The sequence below is a fragment of the Sturnus vulgaris genome, chromosome 9 (assembly GCF_052056855.1).
Source record: "Sturnus vulgaris isolate bStuVul1 chromosome 9, bStuVul1.hap1, whole genome shotgun sequence".
In the NCBI taxonomy this organism is placed as follows: Eukaryota; Metazoa; Chordata; class Aves; order Passeriformes; family Sturnidae; genus Sturnus; species Sturnus vulgaris.
The window spans coordinates 24,912,555-24,933,816 of record NC_142251.1 but is presented as its reverse complement, the minus strand read 5'-3'; the positions used below and the strand labels follow the sequence as shown (position 1 = coordinate 24,933,816).

The 21,262-nt window shown below is 43.6% G+C and overlaps 1 protein-coding gene across 1 annotated transcript in view; it reads right to left on the bottom strand.

The window, feature by feature from the left end:
• The window catches only part of HMCN1 (hemicentin 1), a 165,482-nt gene that overhangs the window by 66,477 nt on the left and 77,743 nt on the right, over window positions 1–21,262 (bottom strand). Inside the window, exons 25-40 of the mRNA XM_088170182.1 lie at window positions 20,586–20,681; window positions 20,021–20,215; window positions 18,892–19,022; window positions 18,124–18,271; window positions 17,532–17,658; window positions 16,356–16,510; window positions 14,168–14,446; window positions 13,100–13,381; window positions 12,051–12,159; window positions 11,334–11,503; window positions 10,894–11,048; window positions 10,043–10,166; window positions 8,603–8,704; window positions 6,674–6,826; window positions 3,559–3,710; window positions 2,708–2,831 (exon numbers count right to left, since the gene is read on the bottom strand). Coding sequence (XP_088026308.1) covers window positions 2,708–2,831; window positions 3,559–3,710; window positions 6,674–6,826; window positions 8,603–8,704; window positions 10,043–10,166; window positions 10,894–11,048; window positions 11,334–11,503; window positions 12,051–12,159; window positions 13,100–13,381; window positions 14,168–14,446; window positions 16,356–16,510; window positions 17,532–17,658; window positions 18,124–18,271; window positions 18,892–19,022; window positions 20,021–20,215; window positions 20,586–20,681 — 2,502 coding nt within the window. The remainder of the gene's footprint in view (window positions 1–2,707; window positions 2,832–3,558; window positions 3,711–6,673; window positions 6,827–8,602; window positions 8,705–10,042; window positions 10,167–10,893; window positions 11,049–11,333; window positions 11,504–12,050; window positions 12,160–13,099; window positions 13,382–14,167; window positions 14,447–16,355; window positions 16,511–17,531; window positions 17,659–18,123; window positions 18,272–18,891; window positions 19,023–20,020; window positions 20,216–20,585; window positions 20,682–21,262) is intronic.

Below are 21,262 nucleotides of genomic sequence, written 5' to 3'. Positions count from 1 at the left end.
GAAAAACAAAAGTAACTGAGAAGGCAACTGAGAACTAAACCTTGAATGCAGCAAGTCAGCAGCTTTCCATGGGGCAAGTGTTCATGGCTGAAGTCAAAAAGAACAGCCAAAATACTGCCCCCCAAAAAGCTGACCAGGACCAAATATAAGAGCCTTTGTTGTCACATTTCCTTTGCCCTTTGGTTTTGGGACCCATGACCCCAGACACTGAGGGTCTGAGTGCACAGAACCTTGGGGTGAGAAGGGAGGCAGTGGGACCATCTGTGAGAACAAGCACACTAGCTTAGTCACACACAAGAGACCAGAACGTGTCCCAAAATGACACTCAGGGGACAGCGAGACAGCTCTTGAGGTGGCCTGGAAAAACCAGGAACAATCAAGCTTTGTGTTTCTTGTCCAGGAAGTACAGAGCAGAGCTGCTGATTTCACAGTTTGGAAATAATTTAGGGAAAAGCCTGGTCCCTGTGGATAAGAAATAAAGTAAGTGGAAAAAAAAAAATCTGTTTCTCTTTTTTTCTTTCTAGAACTCATGAAGGCCCAGATTCTTTATGAGTATTATGGAACTGAGAATTGGAAGCTGATTCATTCCTGCAGAAGAGAAATTTATTTCCAAAGACTTTTTAACCAATTACTATTCCTCTTGGCTCAATGGATTGAAATGTGCTCAAAAGGAAACTGAGTTTATGACACAGAGAAAGACACCAAAGCATTTATTTCTGAAGGAATGAGGTTTTAAATTAATCTAATTATGCTCATAGTAACTGCAAGTAACCGAGCTTGTTCCAACCCCTGGCTCAGTGCACATTTCCAACCAACCCAGCTCCAACTCCACTCAAAATTATTTTCCTCCTGTGGCTTCAAAATTAGATTGCCCTTATGAGGCAAGTCTGAAGAGCAACATTACTTTTTGGTGACAGTCTCACTCAAGTTGATCCTGCAGCTAAGCTCAACTCTGGCCAGCTTCTAATACAACACTAATTTTAAACATACATAACTCCTAACTCTTTTCATTTCCTCCAGCTAAAATGGACAGAGGTTCCAGAAAATAAATACAGACATACACACCTGTCCTCAAACTACAAAGGAGACTCTGATATTCCTTGCTCTAGACATAAAATGTTCCAGTCTGTATTAACTTCGGTTTACTTGCCAGAGCAGAGTCCTGGGCTTCTGAACTGCCCCTCCCAGATGCAGAAGTCACCAGGACTTCATTCAGGGGTGCCCTAACCAAGGGAGACAATTCTGAAAGTCAAATGCAGGAACAAGTAACTTGGCCAGCTGCCCCTGCTTAGAACTCATCCAAACTCCCAACTTTTCTCGCAAGGTTTTCCACATGGGATTGCCATAATGCTGGAGACTGGCAGAGACCACTGGCCTACTGAAAGCAGAAGCAAAACTACAAAGGTGCCTCAATTTCCAACGCCTCTCCCTACACATCTGACACTGTAACATTTCTAAAACAAGTATCAGATTGTTGTTCATCCTCATTTCGCTGCTGGACAAATGCTCTGAGCTGTCCAAGGGAACCCAAAACCTGCTACAGTCACACTCCCTGGCATCCCTGCTGGCACAGCACCCACGGGCTCTGAGAACACAACATGGGGTGACCTTAGGGACCCTTCCAGTGCCTCAAGGGGCTCCAAGGGAACTTGAGAGGGACTGTAGGCAAGGGCTTGGAGGAACAGAACAATCAGGAGTGCCTTCCGGAGGGCAGGGTTAGATGAGATATTGGGAAAGAATCCTTCCCTGTGAGGATGGAGACGCCCTGGCACAGGGTGCCCGGAGAAGCTGTGGCTGCCCCTGGATCCCTGGAAGTGTCCAAGGCCAGGTTGGATGGGGCTTGGAACAATCTGGGCTAGTGGAAGGTGTCCCTGCCCATGGCATGGGTTTGGACTGGGTGAGCTTTAAACTCCCTTCAATCCCAAACTATTCCATAATATGAAAAGGCATCTGATACAAGTTACAAAAAACCCAGAACGAAATTAATACAAGTTACAAGAAAACACAGAATCACAGAATATCCTGAGTTGGAAGGGACCCACAGGGATCACCAAAATCCTGCACAGGACACTCCCAATAATCACACCATGTAACTGAGAGCATTGTCCTATTCAGAAGGGAGGATGAATTTAAACGAGTTCAGGCAAAAATATTTCAGAATTAATTTATTGACAATCTGGAAAACTGACAACCTAAAAAAACCACTTCTTTCCTGCTCCTTGAAGGAGACAGAGCTGACTGGCTGGGCTCAACACAGTGTCACTATTTAGCAGTAAAAGAGCCTCCTCCATTTAGGCTTGGGAATGGCATGGGAAATGCAGAGCTGGATGGGGAACTCCCAGTACCTCCTTCCAGTGCAATACAGACAACAGAGCACTGGCCCCAAGAATATCTCTCACCTGGCAGATCTACCTGGTTTTACACAAATATGTATTTTCTTTCATTGTTCATAAATGAGCTTTTATATATCAAACTTGTAAATTCACTGCTGCAGTTACATTTCTTCAAGGATATGCCTACATGCTTTAGTAAATGAGGGTGGATGTTCATACTTATGTTTTAACTTCCATACATCTCCTCCTCACCTGGCCTTCTGTTACAGGTTGGGACTATTTTACTCAATGCTTCTCAGGGTCTGGGCCCAGTGTGTTAAATTAAAGCTTCAAGAACAGCTCTCAGAACCCGAAGAAAGACATTTGTCACTCACCATAAACGTGGAGGTCGATGTCCCTCTGGCTCTCCCCCGCAGCATTGACTGCCACACACGTGTATGTCCCCGTGTCACTGAGCTGGGCACTGGGCAGTGCCAGCACCCGGCCCCCTGACAGCACCTGCAGTGGCAGCACAGCACCTTCAGGCACACCCCAGTGTCAAACACAGGCAGAGGGAGCTCTTAGGGCTCATTTCAAGATGGAACACTTGTTTTGCCACTGCTTCCCACCATCTCCCTGCACTCCAGTGTTCTCTTCCAATCCAGACTTGTGAAAGCAGATTAGTCCCTAGGGAATTTCTGGCATTCTCCAGACTTTGCAGGATCTGGACACACTCTCTCCCTCTCTCTTTCCCACCTACTTCAAACATGCTGTCACACCTTTCATCTGTGCCCTGAGCTGTCCCCACAGAACACAGATTGCACCTCTTCCCTTTCAGATTATAAAATCAACTTCCAAAAATCAACCATGGCCTCTAGTTTCACCTCTGAAAGATCTCCTTATATCAGAGGTTAGTTTTCTTTTCTGAATTATTGTTTTATGTAATGAGCTCTCCAGATCTCTTCAGCAGAGGAATTTGGTCCTATTTCCTCTTCTTCCCAATAAGTGGAAAATTTGTTGGTGCAAACTTACTGAGTATGACATCAGCTGAAAGGACCACTTTATTTCAGTTTATCTCTGTCTTCCCCTTCACGCAGTACTGGAGTTAAACTCACACAACCCAGAGCAAAAGGCCTTATATTATTATTCCAAATCCTCCAATTTATTCTCTTCCAACAAACTGCATTGACTTAAATGCCTCCTCCCACAGCAGGGAACACCACAGAGCAGGATGTGACCCTGGTACCTGGAGTCCATTGCTGATGCTGGACACAGGGCTCCCATCCTTCAGCCACGTCAGGATAGGGGCAGGGATGCCTCTGGCTTCACACTCCAGTCTCACTGGATTATTGACCACTACTGTCACCATGTCACTGCTGCCAGAGATGGATGGGGGGACTAAAAAAAAAAAAAACCACAGAAAAAGGGCTGTAACAAACACAAGAGTATTAATCACAATGAAATAAAATAGGCTACCTAGTTTTGGATTTTTTTCTGTTTTCTCATGTTATTCCTGCTAAACTCTTGTCACGTCTCAGATTCTGCTCTTCCCTAACATGAGCAGGCAGTGAAACTAAGGTGAGCAAGATATGTGGGACTGGGCTCACAGCCCAGAGGACAGCTGTGAAACCCAGGAACCACACCATAAAGCCAGAAAATATTCCCTCAAACTTTTCTAGTATTCCATTTAGACGTTGTGAAAGACTTTAGGAGTGGTGGGGATTAAAGAAAGGAGTTTACCATATAAACCACATAAAGCAAATCCATACACAGAGTGATAAATTGGCCAGGCAGAGCATATGGAAATGTTTACAAGATCAGACTGGAAAACATCTGCCTCTCTGATGACACAAAACATTGCAATGGAACATCTAAAGCACTTACTCTAGGCACATAGTCTAGCAAATGTTGTAGGGCTCTAGTAGAAAGGGAGACAAGAATAATTAATAAAGGAAGATGTTTCATGTACTGAGAGAATCAAAACGATTCCATTTGCTCCTACCACTGATAACTTAAAGTTTAAAAGTCAGTATCAGATGAAAACTTAATGCTTGAAGTCACTCCTGCAAAGGGATGAGAATGGTGTGAGCTACTCATACATATCGCCCTGTGTGAGGGGAGAAAACATATATAAAGTTCTGCACTGAGAATAAGATTCATTAATGAATTCAGCAACCTCTAAGAGCCTGTAACTCAGGTTGTGGCTGCCACATCTCTGAAAGTGTCCAAGGCCAGGCTGGACAGGGCTAGTGGAAGGTGCCCCTGCCCATGGCAGGGGGTGGAATTGGATGGGCTTTAGGGTCCCTTCCAACCCAAACCATTCCATGATCCTGTGATTCTCCTCACTTGTACATATATTTCAGTAATAGCAGTAGGGCAGAAAAAAGGCACAGGATTTTATAATTTTTTAATATTTTCCCCACACACAGAGTTCCTCCTATTGCAGTGCAATGGCATTCATTGTTCTCAAATGCCTAAGAAAGCTGTAGTGGGGAGATAGAAGTGAAAAAAAATTAATACAATGAAATCTTGTGAATTCTAACTACACTGGAATTCCATGTGCTTCCTTCAGTTGGTCTGCCTGGTTCCATTCAATGTTAAGCCTGCAGTATTGAGCATTGTTTTTAACACCAGAAAGATCTGATAACACTATTGACAACAGAAATTGGTGAATAAGACCAGTAGTTGACTGAGGCAGGTGCTCATGGAAATCTAGAACAGCCTTTCCATAAATGAAGCACAATTTTCAGTACTTGGCATTTGAGCCTGCTCTCCATTAGGGGGTCACTGCTTCCACTGGTAAAGAGGGAGAAACGCTCAAGTTTTGCCTTCTCAAACTCACAAATTCTTAAGGACAGTGGATGATAAACCTGTGTCTGGTGAATGCCAGCACCTCTCTACTGCCAGCCTGGCAGGACACCAGCTGAATGAAGCAGGGTCATGAACAGGAGTTCGACTCAATTAGTTCCTTTGATACCATCAGTTGTGGCTGCAACTGCACATACTCTGTTCTAGAAGGGGAAGCTCTGTGTCTTAATCAGAAAATTTTAGTTCCCTAGAAAACTCTGGATGTGTTTGCTGAAATTCTGCCACCCCTAAAAAGACGTATGTGTACTGAGGGGTTATTTTCCATTTAAATTATTAGAATAATGACCTTCACTCTAAGGATTTCCTGGGAATTAATCACTGGGTGGGGTTAATTGCCTTTGACTGTGTCTTGTGCCATCAGTTTTTCCCATGATGGTCATTAAATCCATGGAAATACTGCCCAACTCATTAACTGAGATTAATAGGAACTATATATTGTGTGTACCTCTCAGCTGGGGACACTGTGCCAAATTTGGGCCACACTTCTGCAGGGAAGACTCCCACAGAAAACCAGCTACATGCACATGCATGTATCAAAGATAAGAATTTGGAATATGGCCACATCCAAAAGCCACTGAAATCACTGGAAAAGCTCCAATTGGGCTTTTGCTCAGGTGTCTCATGTCAGCAAACACCCACACTTCCATTTCATCTTCTTAGATACAGCACATTTTTCTTTAAAAGTCTTGGATTATGAAAGAGCATTTCATCTGTGTCCTTTGTCTGCTGTGAGCTTCAAAGTCACCTAAAACAAACCCCAGCAACTGCCTGGAACTCCAAATTGCTCAAGTGATCCCTTAAACGAAATATCTTTTCCACAAATTCTTTCTTCCTAGAAATAACTTCCCTTGGCACATTTTCTGCATTCAAAACACCTATTTTAACATCCGTGAGAAAAGAGAAGAGTGAAGAGCATGGAGTGAAGAGCCAGGACAAGGGGGGATGGCTTCCCACTGCCAGAGGGCAGGGTTAGATGGGATATTGGGAAGGAATTCCTGGCTGTAAGGGTGGTGAGGGTATGAGGGTGGCCCTGAAATGGAATTCCTAGAGAGGCTGTGGCTGCCCCTGGATCCCTGGAAGTGTCCAAGGCCAGGCTGGATGGGGCTTGGAGCAACCTGGGCCAGTGGAAGGTGTCCCTGCCCATGTCAGGGGGTGGCACTGGCTGAGCTTTAATGTCCCTTCCAACCCAAACCACCCTGAGAATCTGTGATAATGTGATGAGTGACACCAAGTCTGTTAAGCAAACTGGAAAAGGAGGAAAGCAAAGGTGGAACTTGCATGTATTATTCTTAATTCTCACAATACAGGGCAGGAGGAAACAGCCTCAAGTTGTGCTGGGGTAGAGAGGTTAATTTGGATATTAGGACAAGTTTCTTCATGGACAGGTAGTCAGGCACTAGGGGCCATGGGTCAGTGGGGGCACAGCTGGACTCAGTGCTCTCACAAGTGTTTCCCAAGCTCCAGGAGTGACAGCTCCGTGGTTCTGCACTCACCATGGACCTGGAGGCTGTAGAGCAGCTCGGCCGTGCCCGCAGCATTGGTGGCCAGGCACCTGTAGAGGCCAGAGTCGGCCACCTGGGTGGCCTCGATGTGCAGCACCTGTCCCCTGTGGGCCAGTGCCCGCCCGTCCTTGGACCATGACACGGCTGGGGGGGAGAACAGGACAAATCACTGACAACCCCCACAAACGTGGCACCACACACTCGCCACACTGGCCACCTCAGCTTTCACACACATGCCAACGTTTAACAGTCAGTGGCAGTGTCACTCGTGATTAAGAATAATAAAATGTAACAGAATACTAGGAAATAGCCAGATTTGTACAAAATACTGACTGTGCCCCACAATTCAACAGGAAATTTGACACTATCATTCACACCCCCCCATATATTTATAGAAAAGTGTTCTGACATTGAGAAATTATCACACAAAGCAAATTATAGGACATTTACTTCTCTTATACCAAGGTAAAGAGCAGCTGTTTAAAACCACACAAAAATATGAAGGCATCCCTGCCCATGGCAGGGGGAAGGAAGGAGATGAGCTTTCAGGTCCCTTCCAACCCAAACCATGATACAGGGGATCTATCCATGGATTCTATAATATATATAATTTTTTTTTTTACTTTTTACCCTAAATTATCACTACATAAATGAACTACCTGGGACAAAGAATCAAATTGTAAGCAGCCAAATCAAAGTACAACTGGCAGCTTAAAAAAACTGAAAATAAAGAGCAGAATACTTGGTGTTATGGCAGAAGAAAATTTTATAGGAAGTTGACAACCAAGAAAATCTGCAGATTTTGCATCTCAGCCAAAAGATGAAACCATCCATCAGGAAAATGGGTCACTGAGGCTTTGCTGGCACCACTTCACTACTCAGATGAAATTACTGCTCATGGAAGGATTATCTGTAGCACACAAGGGGTTTTGGGGAAAGATTCACACCCACAAAGTTCTCTGGCCTGACTGACAGACAAGACTTGCACACAGCTTCTCTCTCTTCCAGTGGGATTCTGTGCTCTCCCTTTCCTGACTCATGTTCTACCTTGACAATAGGATATGCCATCACATCACACTAGGGGTAACCAAACTGCTCTTATTGCATAAATTATCTGAAATCCATCATTTTAATTGTTTGTTCTAAAATAACTGAAAATTTGAAAGATAAAAGTAGAAAAAAAATTTAAAGGAGTGTAAAATAGATATAAAATTCTTATGCATTTATAACATTTTACTTCCTCAATATTTTAATGTTTTTATGCAAGTATAAATTATTCTAGAAAATAATACTTTGCTGTGAATTAATTCTTGAAAAGAAAAGAAGAAACTGGATGCACATCTGAAACTAATAACACCTTTCTTCTGAAAATGTTGCTATAATCAGCACGAGAATAATTTGCTATATTAGATATAAGCTCTTAGTAACTATTCCCCCTGTTTTTCTACAATAATTAATACAGCAAATTGCTCTCACAGTAATATGTCTTTTTAGATCTTACCAGGTAACAAAAACCACACATGAAAAAAGTCCTAGACACAGGCACACTTGTTGGCAGGTACACTCAATCCATGAAGTATTTCAGGTCTGCCTTACACTAATACTGAATTGACAGGAGATAAAAGTGGGTGTGTTTAAAGCTCATTCAGTAGAAATCAAATAGTGCTCTTGCCTGTGGACAGGGCATCACAAGGGAATAGATTATCTTTGGGATATCTTTTCACTCATTTATCAGTGGGGATCACTAAATTCCTCAACCCTTCCTCCATGTCAGCCCATACATTGACATTTCCCATCCATATAGTCTCTAGCTGGTTTAAAACCACACAATTAGCTCCACGTTCAGCATATCCATTACTTTCCAAAGATACATGAATGTGAAAACCTTTATGAGATGTTCCCCAAAGTGCACATGGATACCTGGCAGAGGGTTCCCAGATGCTCTGCATTCAAGATGGATTGGATTATTCACCACCACTGTTTCATTTAATATTTTTCCTGCATCTTCCAGACTGGGTGGTTCTGGGGAAAGACAGAAGCAGCAGGTTTTCATTAATTCAGCCACCCAGCTAGCAGAGCATCCAATCACAAACTCATCTACCCTCAGAGAAACTGTGGGCAACGAGTTGCACAAGCTTCAGCTGCTGGGTGACCCAGGAATATCTCCAGAAAGTTCATCTCTGAAATGGGAATACTCTCTAATTATATAATCTCATTAGTGGCAAGAGGAATACAACTTTTTTTGCTGTTGTTAATTTTAGGTTTTTTTCAGGAGAAATGGAACTTAAAGTAGATTTGCAAGTAATGGGTACACAACACAAAACAGCAATTCTTTTTTGTGGCAAGATCTTCTCACTTCACCTGGTGATAGCAAACTGGTGTAGACAGCTTTTACCTTCCTGAAGTTCCAAAATCTGAAACATGACAGAAATGCCATATAATAACAGTTTGAACATGAAGACTGACAGCAAAGGAGAGCTTTATGAGCATAGGACTGGCACTGAAATTAGTTGTGGTGCAGTTATCACAGTCTGAATGTGGCTCCTCTAAGTCCCATCCACAGAGACTCTGCAACCTCTCCTCGCTTCAGTTTAACGTTTTCCAGTTACTGGCTTGGTTTGGCAATAAAAGTCAACATAGCCATACTCTGTGAGAATATTGTCACAGTCCATTCTTGCACCTCCTGAGGATTCCCACACCTCCTTTGAGGACTGGGTCACATCAGCAATGCACAACACTTCATGACCACTTCTGAGCCAAATATACGCAAATCATGATGAGAGCATTCATTTATTAAATTCACATGCAAACAGCTTCTCAAGTTTCCCTGATTCTTTTTATACTGATTTAGCTGCAAAAGAAAATTCCTTTTAAACAGGCTGAAAAATCCTCTCACAAGAAAACGTTCCTTTCTCAGAAGTTATTCCTGTAAAAATTTCCCATTCTCTAGGGTCACGGGGAATACCAGCATGCACAAAAAGCTTGGATGAAATTAGTAATGCCAGTGGTGGCATATCACTTATTGATTCAGAAACAGAGTACCCTTCTGAGGGGTGGGTTAGTAGGAATGTGTTTGGCTTTTTGGGATACCTCTGAGCAGCAGAGGTACCTGGAAAGATCGATCATTCATTCATTCATTCATTCATTCATTCATTCATTCATTCATTCATTCATTCATTCATTCCTGTGTTCTTTGGTATTACAGGAGAGAGGCCAAACTACAAAAGGCAGTTTTTGCCTTCACTCCTTACTAACGGAGTGTGACAGAGACAGAGGACTGAGAGGTGGACGTGCAGAGGCAGGAGAGAAGCCAGAGCAAAGCGAGCCCAGGTGCTGCAGGTGGGCAGCCCGGTGGGTTACCGTGCACGTGGAGCCGGGTGTGCTGCTGTGCCTCCCCCGCTGCGTTGGTGGCCACGCAGGTGTAGCGGGCGGCGTCTCCGGGCAGCGCCTTGCCAAGCTGCAGGACACGGCCCGAGGCCTCCAGCTGTTCCCAAACACAGAGAGGAGCCGTGTGACACCACTGCCCCCGGCACAGCCGCTGGGCCAGAGGGCGAACGGACACGGCCGGGCTCGTCCCCTGCCAACCCCGGCTCGTGGACAAGGAAACCGCTGGGTCAGAGATTTCAGCGTCCCCGGGACAGCGGCATCAGGAAATGTACAGGTGTGAGGAGACCTGGCTGGCGAGGGGCAGGCAGGCAGAGGAGACTGCAGGCAAGGTGCTGACAACTGCTGCAGCCATGGGAAATCAAAGGCACCGCAAGCACTCACCCCTGGAACATGGGAGCACTGGGGAGGGTTCTCCATGGAAAGGCAGGATCTCACCAGGAGAGGGGAATTACAGTGATTGCTGCAGTGATTACAGAACAGCTCAGCTAACCCCACTTCACAGGGATGAGTGGCTAGAGCCATCTCACAATCAGCAGATAACCACTTGATCTTGAAGGGCAAAGTACAAATCAAAGGAGATGGATTCTGAATTTCCAGTCATGGACTCTCCTGATATGAGGTGTCTAGTGGGATTCAGTCTACTGAACACTGCTATTACCTGAGACAGCACCCTAATCAGGTAAAAAGCCCCTCACTCTGCAGGATGGATCTTAAGCACTTTTGTACCACAGTGTGAGGGAAGAAAAAAGAAAAGAAGCACAAGCATGTGTAATTTATGGCAATTATCTTCCACTATTTGGATCCCATAAAACAATCATGCTTACTCTGATATTTCCCCTGGCTGTGTTTACTGGCTGTCCATCTTTTAACCAGGTTATGGAAGGGCTGGGGATGCCACTGGCTATGCACCGCAGTGTCACAGGCTTGTAGAGCACAACTGCTCTCTCAGAAGGCTCAGCTGATTTAATGGTTGGAGGAACTGCAAAAACCACCAGAAACAAAAACGATGCCTCATTTAAACATCTGCATTTAAATATATAGAGGTAAGTGCAGCTTCACTTCTACTTCCAGATCTAGTGGAAGGTGTCCCTGCTGAGGCTGGTGTCCAACCCAAACCATTCTATGATTCTATTTCATCTAACCTCCTCTCCAGTTTTTCAACCTGCTAATGCAAATAAACATTTATAGAAAGTTTGAGCACCCTCTTGCCAGCAATTTGAAATAAAAGCAGTCTGCTGCTTCCCTCCCACCTTGAGTAACCTACCATGCACTGTAACATCAAATTCCTTTTCATGTTCTCCCGCCTTGTTTGCAGCCACACATTTATAGCGGCCGCTGTCTGACACCTGAGCTTGAGAGATGACAAGTTTCTGTCCATTTAATAAGACCTTGTGTCCAGCCTCCTCTCCAGCTGGTTGACCATCTTTGAACCACCTATCAAAAGGAAAGTTCCATCTCAGCTCTCAGTGAGAGTAAGATCAACAACAATCTTAAAATATGCACAATGCTATTAAACAGAATGCCTCAGTAACTGCATTTCTAGGGAAGTCTGGAAGTGTCAGGTTGTATTCCCCTTGTCTGAGTGCCATGGATTGAAGAGTTTATCAGAAGGGAATATTGGGGATCAGCCACTAAAGAAAGTGTCAGAAAGGTGACAGCAGATACCACCAGAGGCAGAAAGGAACCTCCAAAGCAAAAGCAATCAGCGTGGCAGAAGGGCAAATTAAGTTGCATTAGCAAAGACGTCTGCTCTAGTTTTCTATCCTCATCTCCAGGACATGGATATTGGCACAACAAACCAAACTACTTTAAAATGAAATTCTGATGTTACCAAGTGTGTGCCTGATGGTGCTATCAGTGGAGCCAGGAGTTTGTCCTCTACTCATTTACCACCATGATGAACACATGTGGGTCACAAAGCTCACCTAACCAACCAGCAGATTTATTTGTAATCTTTCTACTGTCATACCAGTGCCCTTACGTGATAGTTGGTGAGGGTGTCCCTCTTGCTGAACAATCCAGTTCCAAAGGGCTATGGAGAATCACAATGTAGCCCAAGAGCTCATCCCCACCTTCCACAAATGGTGGCACTGTAAGAGAGAAAAATCCACCAACAGAAACATTTACACATCAGAAATATCAAACAAGTCTCTCAAATAGCACTGTTAAACACACACTGATTAATTATGAATCACTATTCCTTTTTGAAGGGAAACATCTGCCCAGTGAAATTTTGTGGCTTCAAAATCACTGCTCACTTTTTTACTGTTTCTTGTTTGGTTGGGTTTTCCACATTCTGTCAGAAGAACCTTGTGAATGGGTGGGAAGGGGGGGCCTTTTGGCACCCTCTGTCAGCAGAAGGAGAAAACAAAGGTGCAGAGGATCCTCTTCCAGGTCCTCTTTACCCTGTCTCATCCTCTCTGGGAAGGAAGCACAGCTCCTCTACTATCAAGACCAGTGACATTTACCTGCAGAAGCAGAAGGGATGCTCTACATCTGCATTCAGTATTCTGTTCAAGTGGGCAAAACCTAAAAATCAGTTCTTTACAATTCTCTTCCATGTCAGGAGAAGACCTCGAGACATTCAGAAGGGATGCTGAGATACAGACTGTGGTAATGGATTCAAAGGATACAGAAGAGAAATTTTTTTTTCAGTATAAGGTTCAAAACTCGCACAACACAACTCAAATTCAGAGAAAGATGTCCTCTCCCAGAGGCAACTATTAAGTGATATTTTTAATGTATTTCTGGGATTTTCTTCTCTGAAGACAAGTAAGAAGAATTTTAGAGGTTGCTGAGAATAATATTTACCTAACACATGCACAAAAATCCTTCAAGAACCAACCTGAAAGTACAAGTCTTCAACTGTTCTGTAGCCCTGGACAGAAAAGTTGTGCAGTACCCAGGTTCAGCTAGATTGAGCATGACTAACTGATCTTAATATATTAATACCAAAAACTAAACCATAGGTTTTATGGAAACTTTCCACCTTAGGTATATAGGAACCTGATAAATCTGCAACTCACACACCTAAGATTTCAACGTCATACTTGATTTCTTGTTCTCCAGCTATGCTTGTGGCCACACACCAGTACTGGCCCCGGTCAGCCTCGACAGCGTTCAGGATTTCCAGCTTCTTCCCCCCAGCCAGGACACGGAGCTTGTCACTTGCTTTCACTGGAACCCTATCTTTTAACCACGTCAGGAGAGGGGGAGGGTTTCCAGCAGCCTTACACTCCAACGTCAGGGAATTCCCAGCAACCACCTGCCTGTTGTGGGCTGTGTCAGCATCACCCTCGATTACTGGAGGAACTGCAGAAAATAGAAAGATATGGCAAGCCATTAATTCTGTAGCCAAAAAAATGTATTAAGAGAAAATGGGTTTGTTCTACCCACTCTGGCTCCATCTGCCATCATGTCATGCACAATTTCATGTAAGAATTTGCTGCTGGGCAAGGCAAGGCAGAGAAGTCAAACAATGTAGCTCAAAATTGACCAGAGGACATGCAGTACTTTGAGAGGGAAGAACTAGACAAGAAGGACTTATAGGAGTACACTAAAGATCTCATCCAGAGTGGTTCTTTCAAGTAAGTATTGTTTAGCACGTAGATGTGAGATAGAGAATGGACATACATGGAAAAGAAACAGCTGAGTAGAAGAAAGCATGGTACCAAGGCCAGTGAAGGGAAGGCAGGGTTAGATGGGATATCAGGAAGGAATTCTTTCCTGTGAGAGTGGTGAGACCCTGGCACAGGGTGCCCAGAGAAGCTGTGGCTGCTCCTGGATCCCTGGAAGTGTCCAAGGCCAGGCTGGATGGGGCTTGAAGCAAATCTGGGATAGTGGAAAGTGTCCCTGCCCGTGGCAGGGGTGGGACTGGATGGGTTTTAAGGTCCCTTTCAGCCCACACCATTCTATGATCCCATGAAGCCAAGAGCTGTTGGAGAGTCCCATAAAGCAGAGGGTCTAAATCTCCCTCTACACAGCCCTGCCAACAGAGGCCAGAATTTAATGACAGCCACTGCTGCCAGGCTGTGGCAGCAAATCCCTTCCACAGCTGTTCAGCAGGAGCAGGAAGGCAGTCCAGGAGCTGTCCCTCACCATAGACATCCACGTGGAAGAGCTTCTCTGCAGCCCCCGCAGCGCTGCTCACACGACACGAGTACTGGCCAGAGTCTGACACCTGTGCCCGTGGGATCTGCAGGAACTGCCCTCTGTCCACGTACAGAGCCTGGGGGCTGGAAATCACACGCTGCCCATCCTTGTACCAGCTGATGGTAGGCACAGGGATTCCCTTGGTTTCACATTCCAGATTTATCAGGTTGTTGAGGAGCACCGATACCTCTGTGGTAATGTTTCCTCCCTTAATGCTAGGGGGGACTAGTTCAAAAGACAAAACAACAGCATTAAAGCCTACAAATATGGGCAGATTTAAACAACATATTAGAATGCTGTAAGAATAAAATATTTTCATCAGCTTTCCAACACTTCCTGCTGTGTTTTGTTTGGTTCTTTGCCCAGAAGAGCTCATCTATCACCTGTACAGTCCTTCAAGGCACACAAGGTGGAAAGCATGAAGAGAACACAACAAAAAGGCCACCAGGCTCCAAGGTTGCCAGGTTAGCACAGCTGGGCCTCCAAGCCTCCTGCAATGCATTTGGGCAGTCCTCTTCCCTGTCTCCATCCAAGAAACAGCCATCCCTGGATGCCTGGGGAGGTGCATCCTCCCAGCAAGGATCCTGCTGTTGAAAACCCAACACACCCAAGAGCCTTCACAACAGCAGTGGGAACTGCTCCATGCTCCAAACATTTGAGGATGAAGTCAGTTACTTTGAGAATAAGTATGAGCTTAACAGTCTCTCTATATCCTCCTATTTTTGAAGCTTTTTGGCCCATAGTCATTTCCCTTGCTCTCTAGGCAGCAGGACTCGGATTTTTCTAGCAAACAAGCTCTTGTGTAAATCAGCCAATATAAAGAGTCCATAAATCTCTATAGAAGCAATAAAAACACAGTGCAATTGGCAACGACTAAATTTATGGCTGCTGAAAGGACCAGACACATCTGGCAGACACATTGACTTCTCTGCTGCCAAACATGCTCAGTACATCCACAGATTCCTCTGACTTCCATAGTGGTCATTGAAAACAACACTGCAGAAATGTAAAGCAAAGTGTCTGTGAATGGATGAATCCCCACCTGAGACTGGTCCTGTAGTTATCAAACCACAATGAAATATTTACTAATTAAAATACTTTTTGTATCAAAACTCCAAATCCACTGAATATGCTGAAACACACCCAGTTCAAAGGTGACAGCATTTCTCTATCAGAGATGAGGAATGGTTTTAATATGGTGTTTTGGGAAAATATCAAAGCCAAAAGCAGGGCTAAACAGCTAAAACAATGAACCAGCAAGAATTAGCATTGAGGTTCCTCACTTAGTCTGTGGGCTTCTGTTTGTCCAGCCAGGACTAATGAGAAATATAAAAGTAAAGAGAAGTTCCATTCTGCTGTCACAAATTCATCTTTCCTGAAGAGCCTGAAATAAACCTACTCATGTGTGAAGACTTTATCTGGGGGGAAAGGAGGAAGCTGTTTTATTCCTCTAATCTCAGAACAGCCACAATCCCCTGCAGGTCCTCCCAGCATTCTCTTTGTTCCTGATAGAAAAAGGTCTCACCACAACTGGTGTGCAGCCACATTCTTGTGCCTGTGGGTGCTCTGTGCTTCACAAATGTCCCAGATGAGGCAAATAATGCACATTAAGTTCACAGAATCACACACAATGTTCAGGAACAAATCAATAGCAAGGGAGGACTTGAGAGCTAACAGACTCAAATCCCTACCCTTCACACTTCTGGCACAAGAATTTCTGAGTCCCAGGAAGCACAGGGTGCATCCTGACAGGTTAAGAAAAATAAGGCAAAACGTGTCTAATTTTCTCCTCCCTAAGACAGATCAAAACAATAAAGACAATGTGATAATAAAAATTCAGTTGAATCTAACAGCAGAATTTGATAACACCCTTCAAGATTTTTTGCTTTCACTAAGCAGAAAAAGAAGCACATAAACAACATTTCAATGTGTTTTTCCACATCCATACTTAACTTCAAACATACAAATACTCAAAAAGGTCATTTTGTGAACACATGATGATTAAATTAAGTTTACACACGAATTTTGTACTACCAGAGACTTAATTTGCATTTGCCTGAGTATCTCTATTCAAAAAGAAACCTTAAGAGTAAAAGAAGAGGATCTTCTGGGACCAGGCGTTCCATAAACTTACCGTGGACAACGAGCCTGACCTCCTTCACTTGTTTGCCAGCAGTGTTGGTGACACTGCACTGGTAGCGACCCTTGTCAACCCTGCGAGCACTCTTGATGTGGAGAACTTGGTCCCTGTCCAGGAGCTCAACATTGGGATCACCCAAAAACAAGGGCCTGAAACAGAGACCATTTTGCTTCACAGAATTCTGCCCCCACCCTTTCAGCATTAATTTAAACTGACAGTAAGAAGAAGAGGTTCTTTGGTGGCAGTAATTGTGACATTTGAGAGTGACATTTAGCACTAAATTAATGGCATTAATTACAAGAACCACCATGCAGTGATAAGCTATTATGATTAACTCTACTCCTACCTTCTAAAAGAAATAAAACCACAAAAAGTACTTTGCTTAGACCTCCAGGATGTCAGCATCAGAACCAGAGTAGCACACCTGACCTCAGCTCCTTTTCCTAATTTATTTAGTCATGCTAGGCCTTTGCTGATAACAAAATGTCAATTACTACACAAGAGTAACATACCCATAACAAAGAGTAAGGAATTGTCACAGCAGAGTATCTGTGAGTCCTGACCAATGCCTATGCTGAGCTACCTTGTTAAACACCAAAAACACCCAGCCCAGCTGGGTTTTCCACTAATATTTAAGAATTATTCTCCTGATGTGCTTTCTTGGAAAATGAGATGAGGCATGGAAAACATGCAGGCTATAAATGTTTTCAAACCTTTATTATATACACATGTACATATAACCTTTCAAACCTTTAATGTATACATGCAGAACTGCACAATGCACTAGCCAGCAAAACATCTGATATGACTTCTGTCTACCAGTGAAAAAATCATCTCAGCTAAACAACTGCATTTTAACTAATGATGCATGTAAAATAATGCAGGTAGAATAACTCACAGGATAAATGCAAAGAAACGGTTCTGACTATCTTGCTTCAACCATCATCTCATTTCAAAAACCCAAAATCTGCTCTGCAAGTGTCAATAATGGGTGAGTTCAGAAAGAAAAGTGAGGTGTTAAGTTTCGATTAAAGAAATTTACCACCTCACACCACCCCAAATTCTGATGGTGCTAAGTTAACACTCAGTAGTTAAACACTGCACCCCCTTCCTCTCTGCTCTAGGGGAGGAAGAGCCTGACACAAACCACAAAAGTTGCAAAGTACTCACTTGCCATCCTTGAACCAGTGAATGTCAGGAACAGGGAAGCCTTTGGCTCTGCATTCCAGATGGATTTCCTGGTTGAGGATGACTGCCAATTCACCAGGTGTATCAGCACCTATTATGCTCGGTGGAACTTTAAAAAGACAAACATTAAGGGAGGACTAGCATTTAGCCAGGGAAGTTGTGCCCTGTGACTGAAGGGAATTCAGCAGTGGATCTTAACATTCCCTTGAAACACTTTTAGTGTTCACTGCAGAGGGGAAATTCTGCAGATCACAACATCCTATCGTGACAAGCACTTCCACACCTGCACTGGTGAACTCTACCTGGGAACACCCTTTTGTTGTACTGCTCACCCCAAATACAAAACAAAGCACCAAAGCCCCGAAATCAAAAGCAACATTTTGTCTGTGCTGGGACAAGAATGGCAAAGTTTAACCAATCAGTGCTTCAGCAGCCAACAATTCATGGGAAGTGAATGGAAGAATCAATTTATAATGAGTTGTAATGTATTGGCTTCTTAAATACCACCTGTTTTTCCAATCACCAACTAAAACCCAAACCAAACAAAAATCAACCCCAGAGCCACAGAACTAACCAAGTATATGGAGGTTAAACAGCTTCTCAGAACTTCCTGCTACATTTATGGCTTTGCACGAATACTGTCCTGCGTCCTCAGTAGTAGCTTTCAGGAGCTTCAGTATCTTCCCATTGTGCAAAATCTGGAGAGCACTGCTTTCCACAACCTTAGAGGAACCCAAGACATTAGCCTTATGTGATCCAAGCTACAGCAGCCAAGTATCACAGCTGGATTTTTATAAGAAAATGGTAGTTCTAGTGGAAGGATAATCTGTTTCCCCTTTCAGTTTCAGCACTAATCTCCTGCCCTGCTGCAATGTATTCAATATGGTTTGTAGCTCAGCCTAGGGCAGGGAATGGGGAAACTCCAACCAGCAGCAATGGGCAGTGCCAAGAGTGCATAAAGGGACCTCTCCTCATCTTAAACTACAACTTATCAGCTACAAGTGGAAACAGAGGACTCAAGGATAATCCTGAGGAATTCAATTCTCCTCCAAAACTTCTTATTTCTCCATCTGTAGAATGAAAAAAAATGGCAATATTGGTCCCCTCTGCATGGTTTGCATCTAAAATACTGGGGGGTTGCCAAGGCCAATTCCTAAGGAAATACTGAAAATAAAGAGTTTACATTTGACTTGCAGAATTAATGGATAAGCCATATTGAGCTGCCTTTTCGTGGATGTGTTCTTAGAGCACTTAAATATAGGCATAAAGGCATTTACCTGTATTTATTTTGAATGAATTCTCATACCAAGCCCTCAAAAGTGCACAGATTAATCCCACATACCTGGATATCATCCTTATACCAGGAGATGATTGGAAAGGGATTACCAGTTACTTCACAGAACAGACTTGCAGGATGATGAACGACCACAGATGTATTTGTCACCTTATCTTGATCTCTAATTTCAGGAGGAACTGCAAGAAAGTTCAACATTATGATTTAAATCTTCCTATTCCTATTTCCCTCCTTCCTCCTTTCCATCCCATCAAGGACCACTATAAATCAAAATTTTTCAAAACCTTCTCATTCCCTTCCCAACATTTCCATTTGTCTTTAGGCTCCGGACATATCTCCCTGTATCCTTTCTTCCCTTTGCCAAAACCAGTCTTCTCCTGCTCAATAACAGACTCCTAGGGAAATTTGCTCCAACACAAGCACCATCAACGTTTTAAGAGCAGAATCTTAAAATAAATCTGAAATTTAATCTTGAAACCTGGTGTTATTTGTTTAGAATAGGAAAGAAGCCTATTCCAGAGTCATCCTTCCTCTTCAATGGTCCAGTCATGCCCAAGAACCCCATCTATCATTTGTCCCACTATGAATTCAGAGAGAATGGCCTTGAGTGCTGGATTAGAAAGTTCCAACCCCACTGAGGAGCCCCATTGGCACGAGATGGAATTCCTGCTCTTCTCAAAACAAGGATATAATCCTGCTCAGGCATTAGAACTAACTGTCATGGGAAGTGAACAAGGCTGGAATAAAAGTAGTCTGTAGGGTTTCTATTTCCTAACTAGGATGATGGCAGAAGAAGATCAGCAACTAGAAATCTCCTAGTCTGTGTTCATTCTGATAACTCTTCTCTCATTTGAAATGCAGACCTAACCCTCAATCTCTAAGTTCTACAGTACAAAGCTTCATTTGTTATTTGCATTAAAATTTTCAAGTATAACTGGATTTTCTAGGAATAAGATGTACCTGGATCCTTGATGAAAACAAAGATGGTTTGTGCATAAAGTCACAGAGAACAGAAAAAACATGGGAAAAGAAAAACTATAGAGAGTGTCTGAAAAATAGGAAGTACTCAGATTTTATAATTTAACAGCACAAGGGCAGATTTAGGCCATGCAATTTGCAAGAAGAGAACAAGACACTTTTCCAAGCCAGCTCCCCAAGGGCTGTATGCATTATTTACCATGGACTTTCAGGCTGTATCTCCTCTGTGTGCTTCCAGCCTCATTGGCTGCCACACAGACATAGTCCCCACTGTCCGAGGGTGTGAGGGCAGCTATGACCAGCAGGGTCCCATCCTCCAGCACCGAGAGCCCCGGCTCAGCCCCGCTCAGCTCCCGCCCGTTCCGCAGCCACTTGATGGCAGGCTTGGGAATACCTGCCAGGAAAAGGGGAAACGGACACAAATGCTTCGCTCAGCTCACAACAAGACTGATTCAAACAACTCCTGCTACCTGCAGGGAGGCCAGAGGCTTCCAAGAGGAAGCCCCAGCTGTTCCAGGATGATTTTAACATTAAAAATCTTCATCCTAAATATCGTAAAATCCTTGCTGGCTAGCAATGACTTTCCACAGGACTTCCACACACAGTGGTTATTTAAATCACTGTTAGTTTGAATTTTTCCATATAAAGCGTACATGGAAAATACTTTGTGGATCAGACATTTTTACAGCAGCCTTGTAACTCGTAATGGTCAGCAGAAAACGATCCTTTTGTCACTACAAGGGGTAGCCAAGACACTGACTGACCTTTTGCAGGGCACGGGAATGCGATGCGCTGGTTGGCCACTCTTTCTTGGGAGGGGCTGTTGAATGGAGGGTCCAGGTCCTCGATAGTGGGAGGCTCTGAAAGAAAATTAGACCCAGGAAAACTGCTTGATCTCTGCTCCAAACATAAAAATACAGTTTGATGATACATAACACTAAGCCTCTCTCATTCACACAGGTCACATTCCAATAACCCTTCTTACATTGACTGGAATGGGTACGATACAAGTAGTTTCCATTTCAGTGAGAATATTTAAGAAGTAAGCGGTACAAAGAGGCTTTCAAACTTGAAAGAAAATAACTCTCTTTAAATCTTGCTATATTTATTGTGAAGGCAATGTTTCTGCATAATCTGAAAAATACTATTTTAACTGTATTTTCCCCACACCACATATTTTAGTGCTACTGCCATCCTTTGTTCCCAGGTCTCATTTTAAACTCCTGTGCAGACTGAGACTGTACAAAGAATATTCTGTATAATTAAATAAAGTTACTGAGAGTTCTTTGTTGTCTGTGGGAAGCATTTCTCAGCATCTCTAATTCAAAAGAGTCAAAATGTTGCCTTTAGACTTCTGCAAAGAAGAAACAGCTCCTGCTTAGCTTAAGTCAGTCATGCTCCATTGACATCTGTCAGCCCCTCAGGTGAGGAGTTACACTAC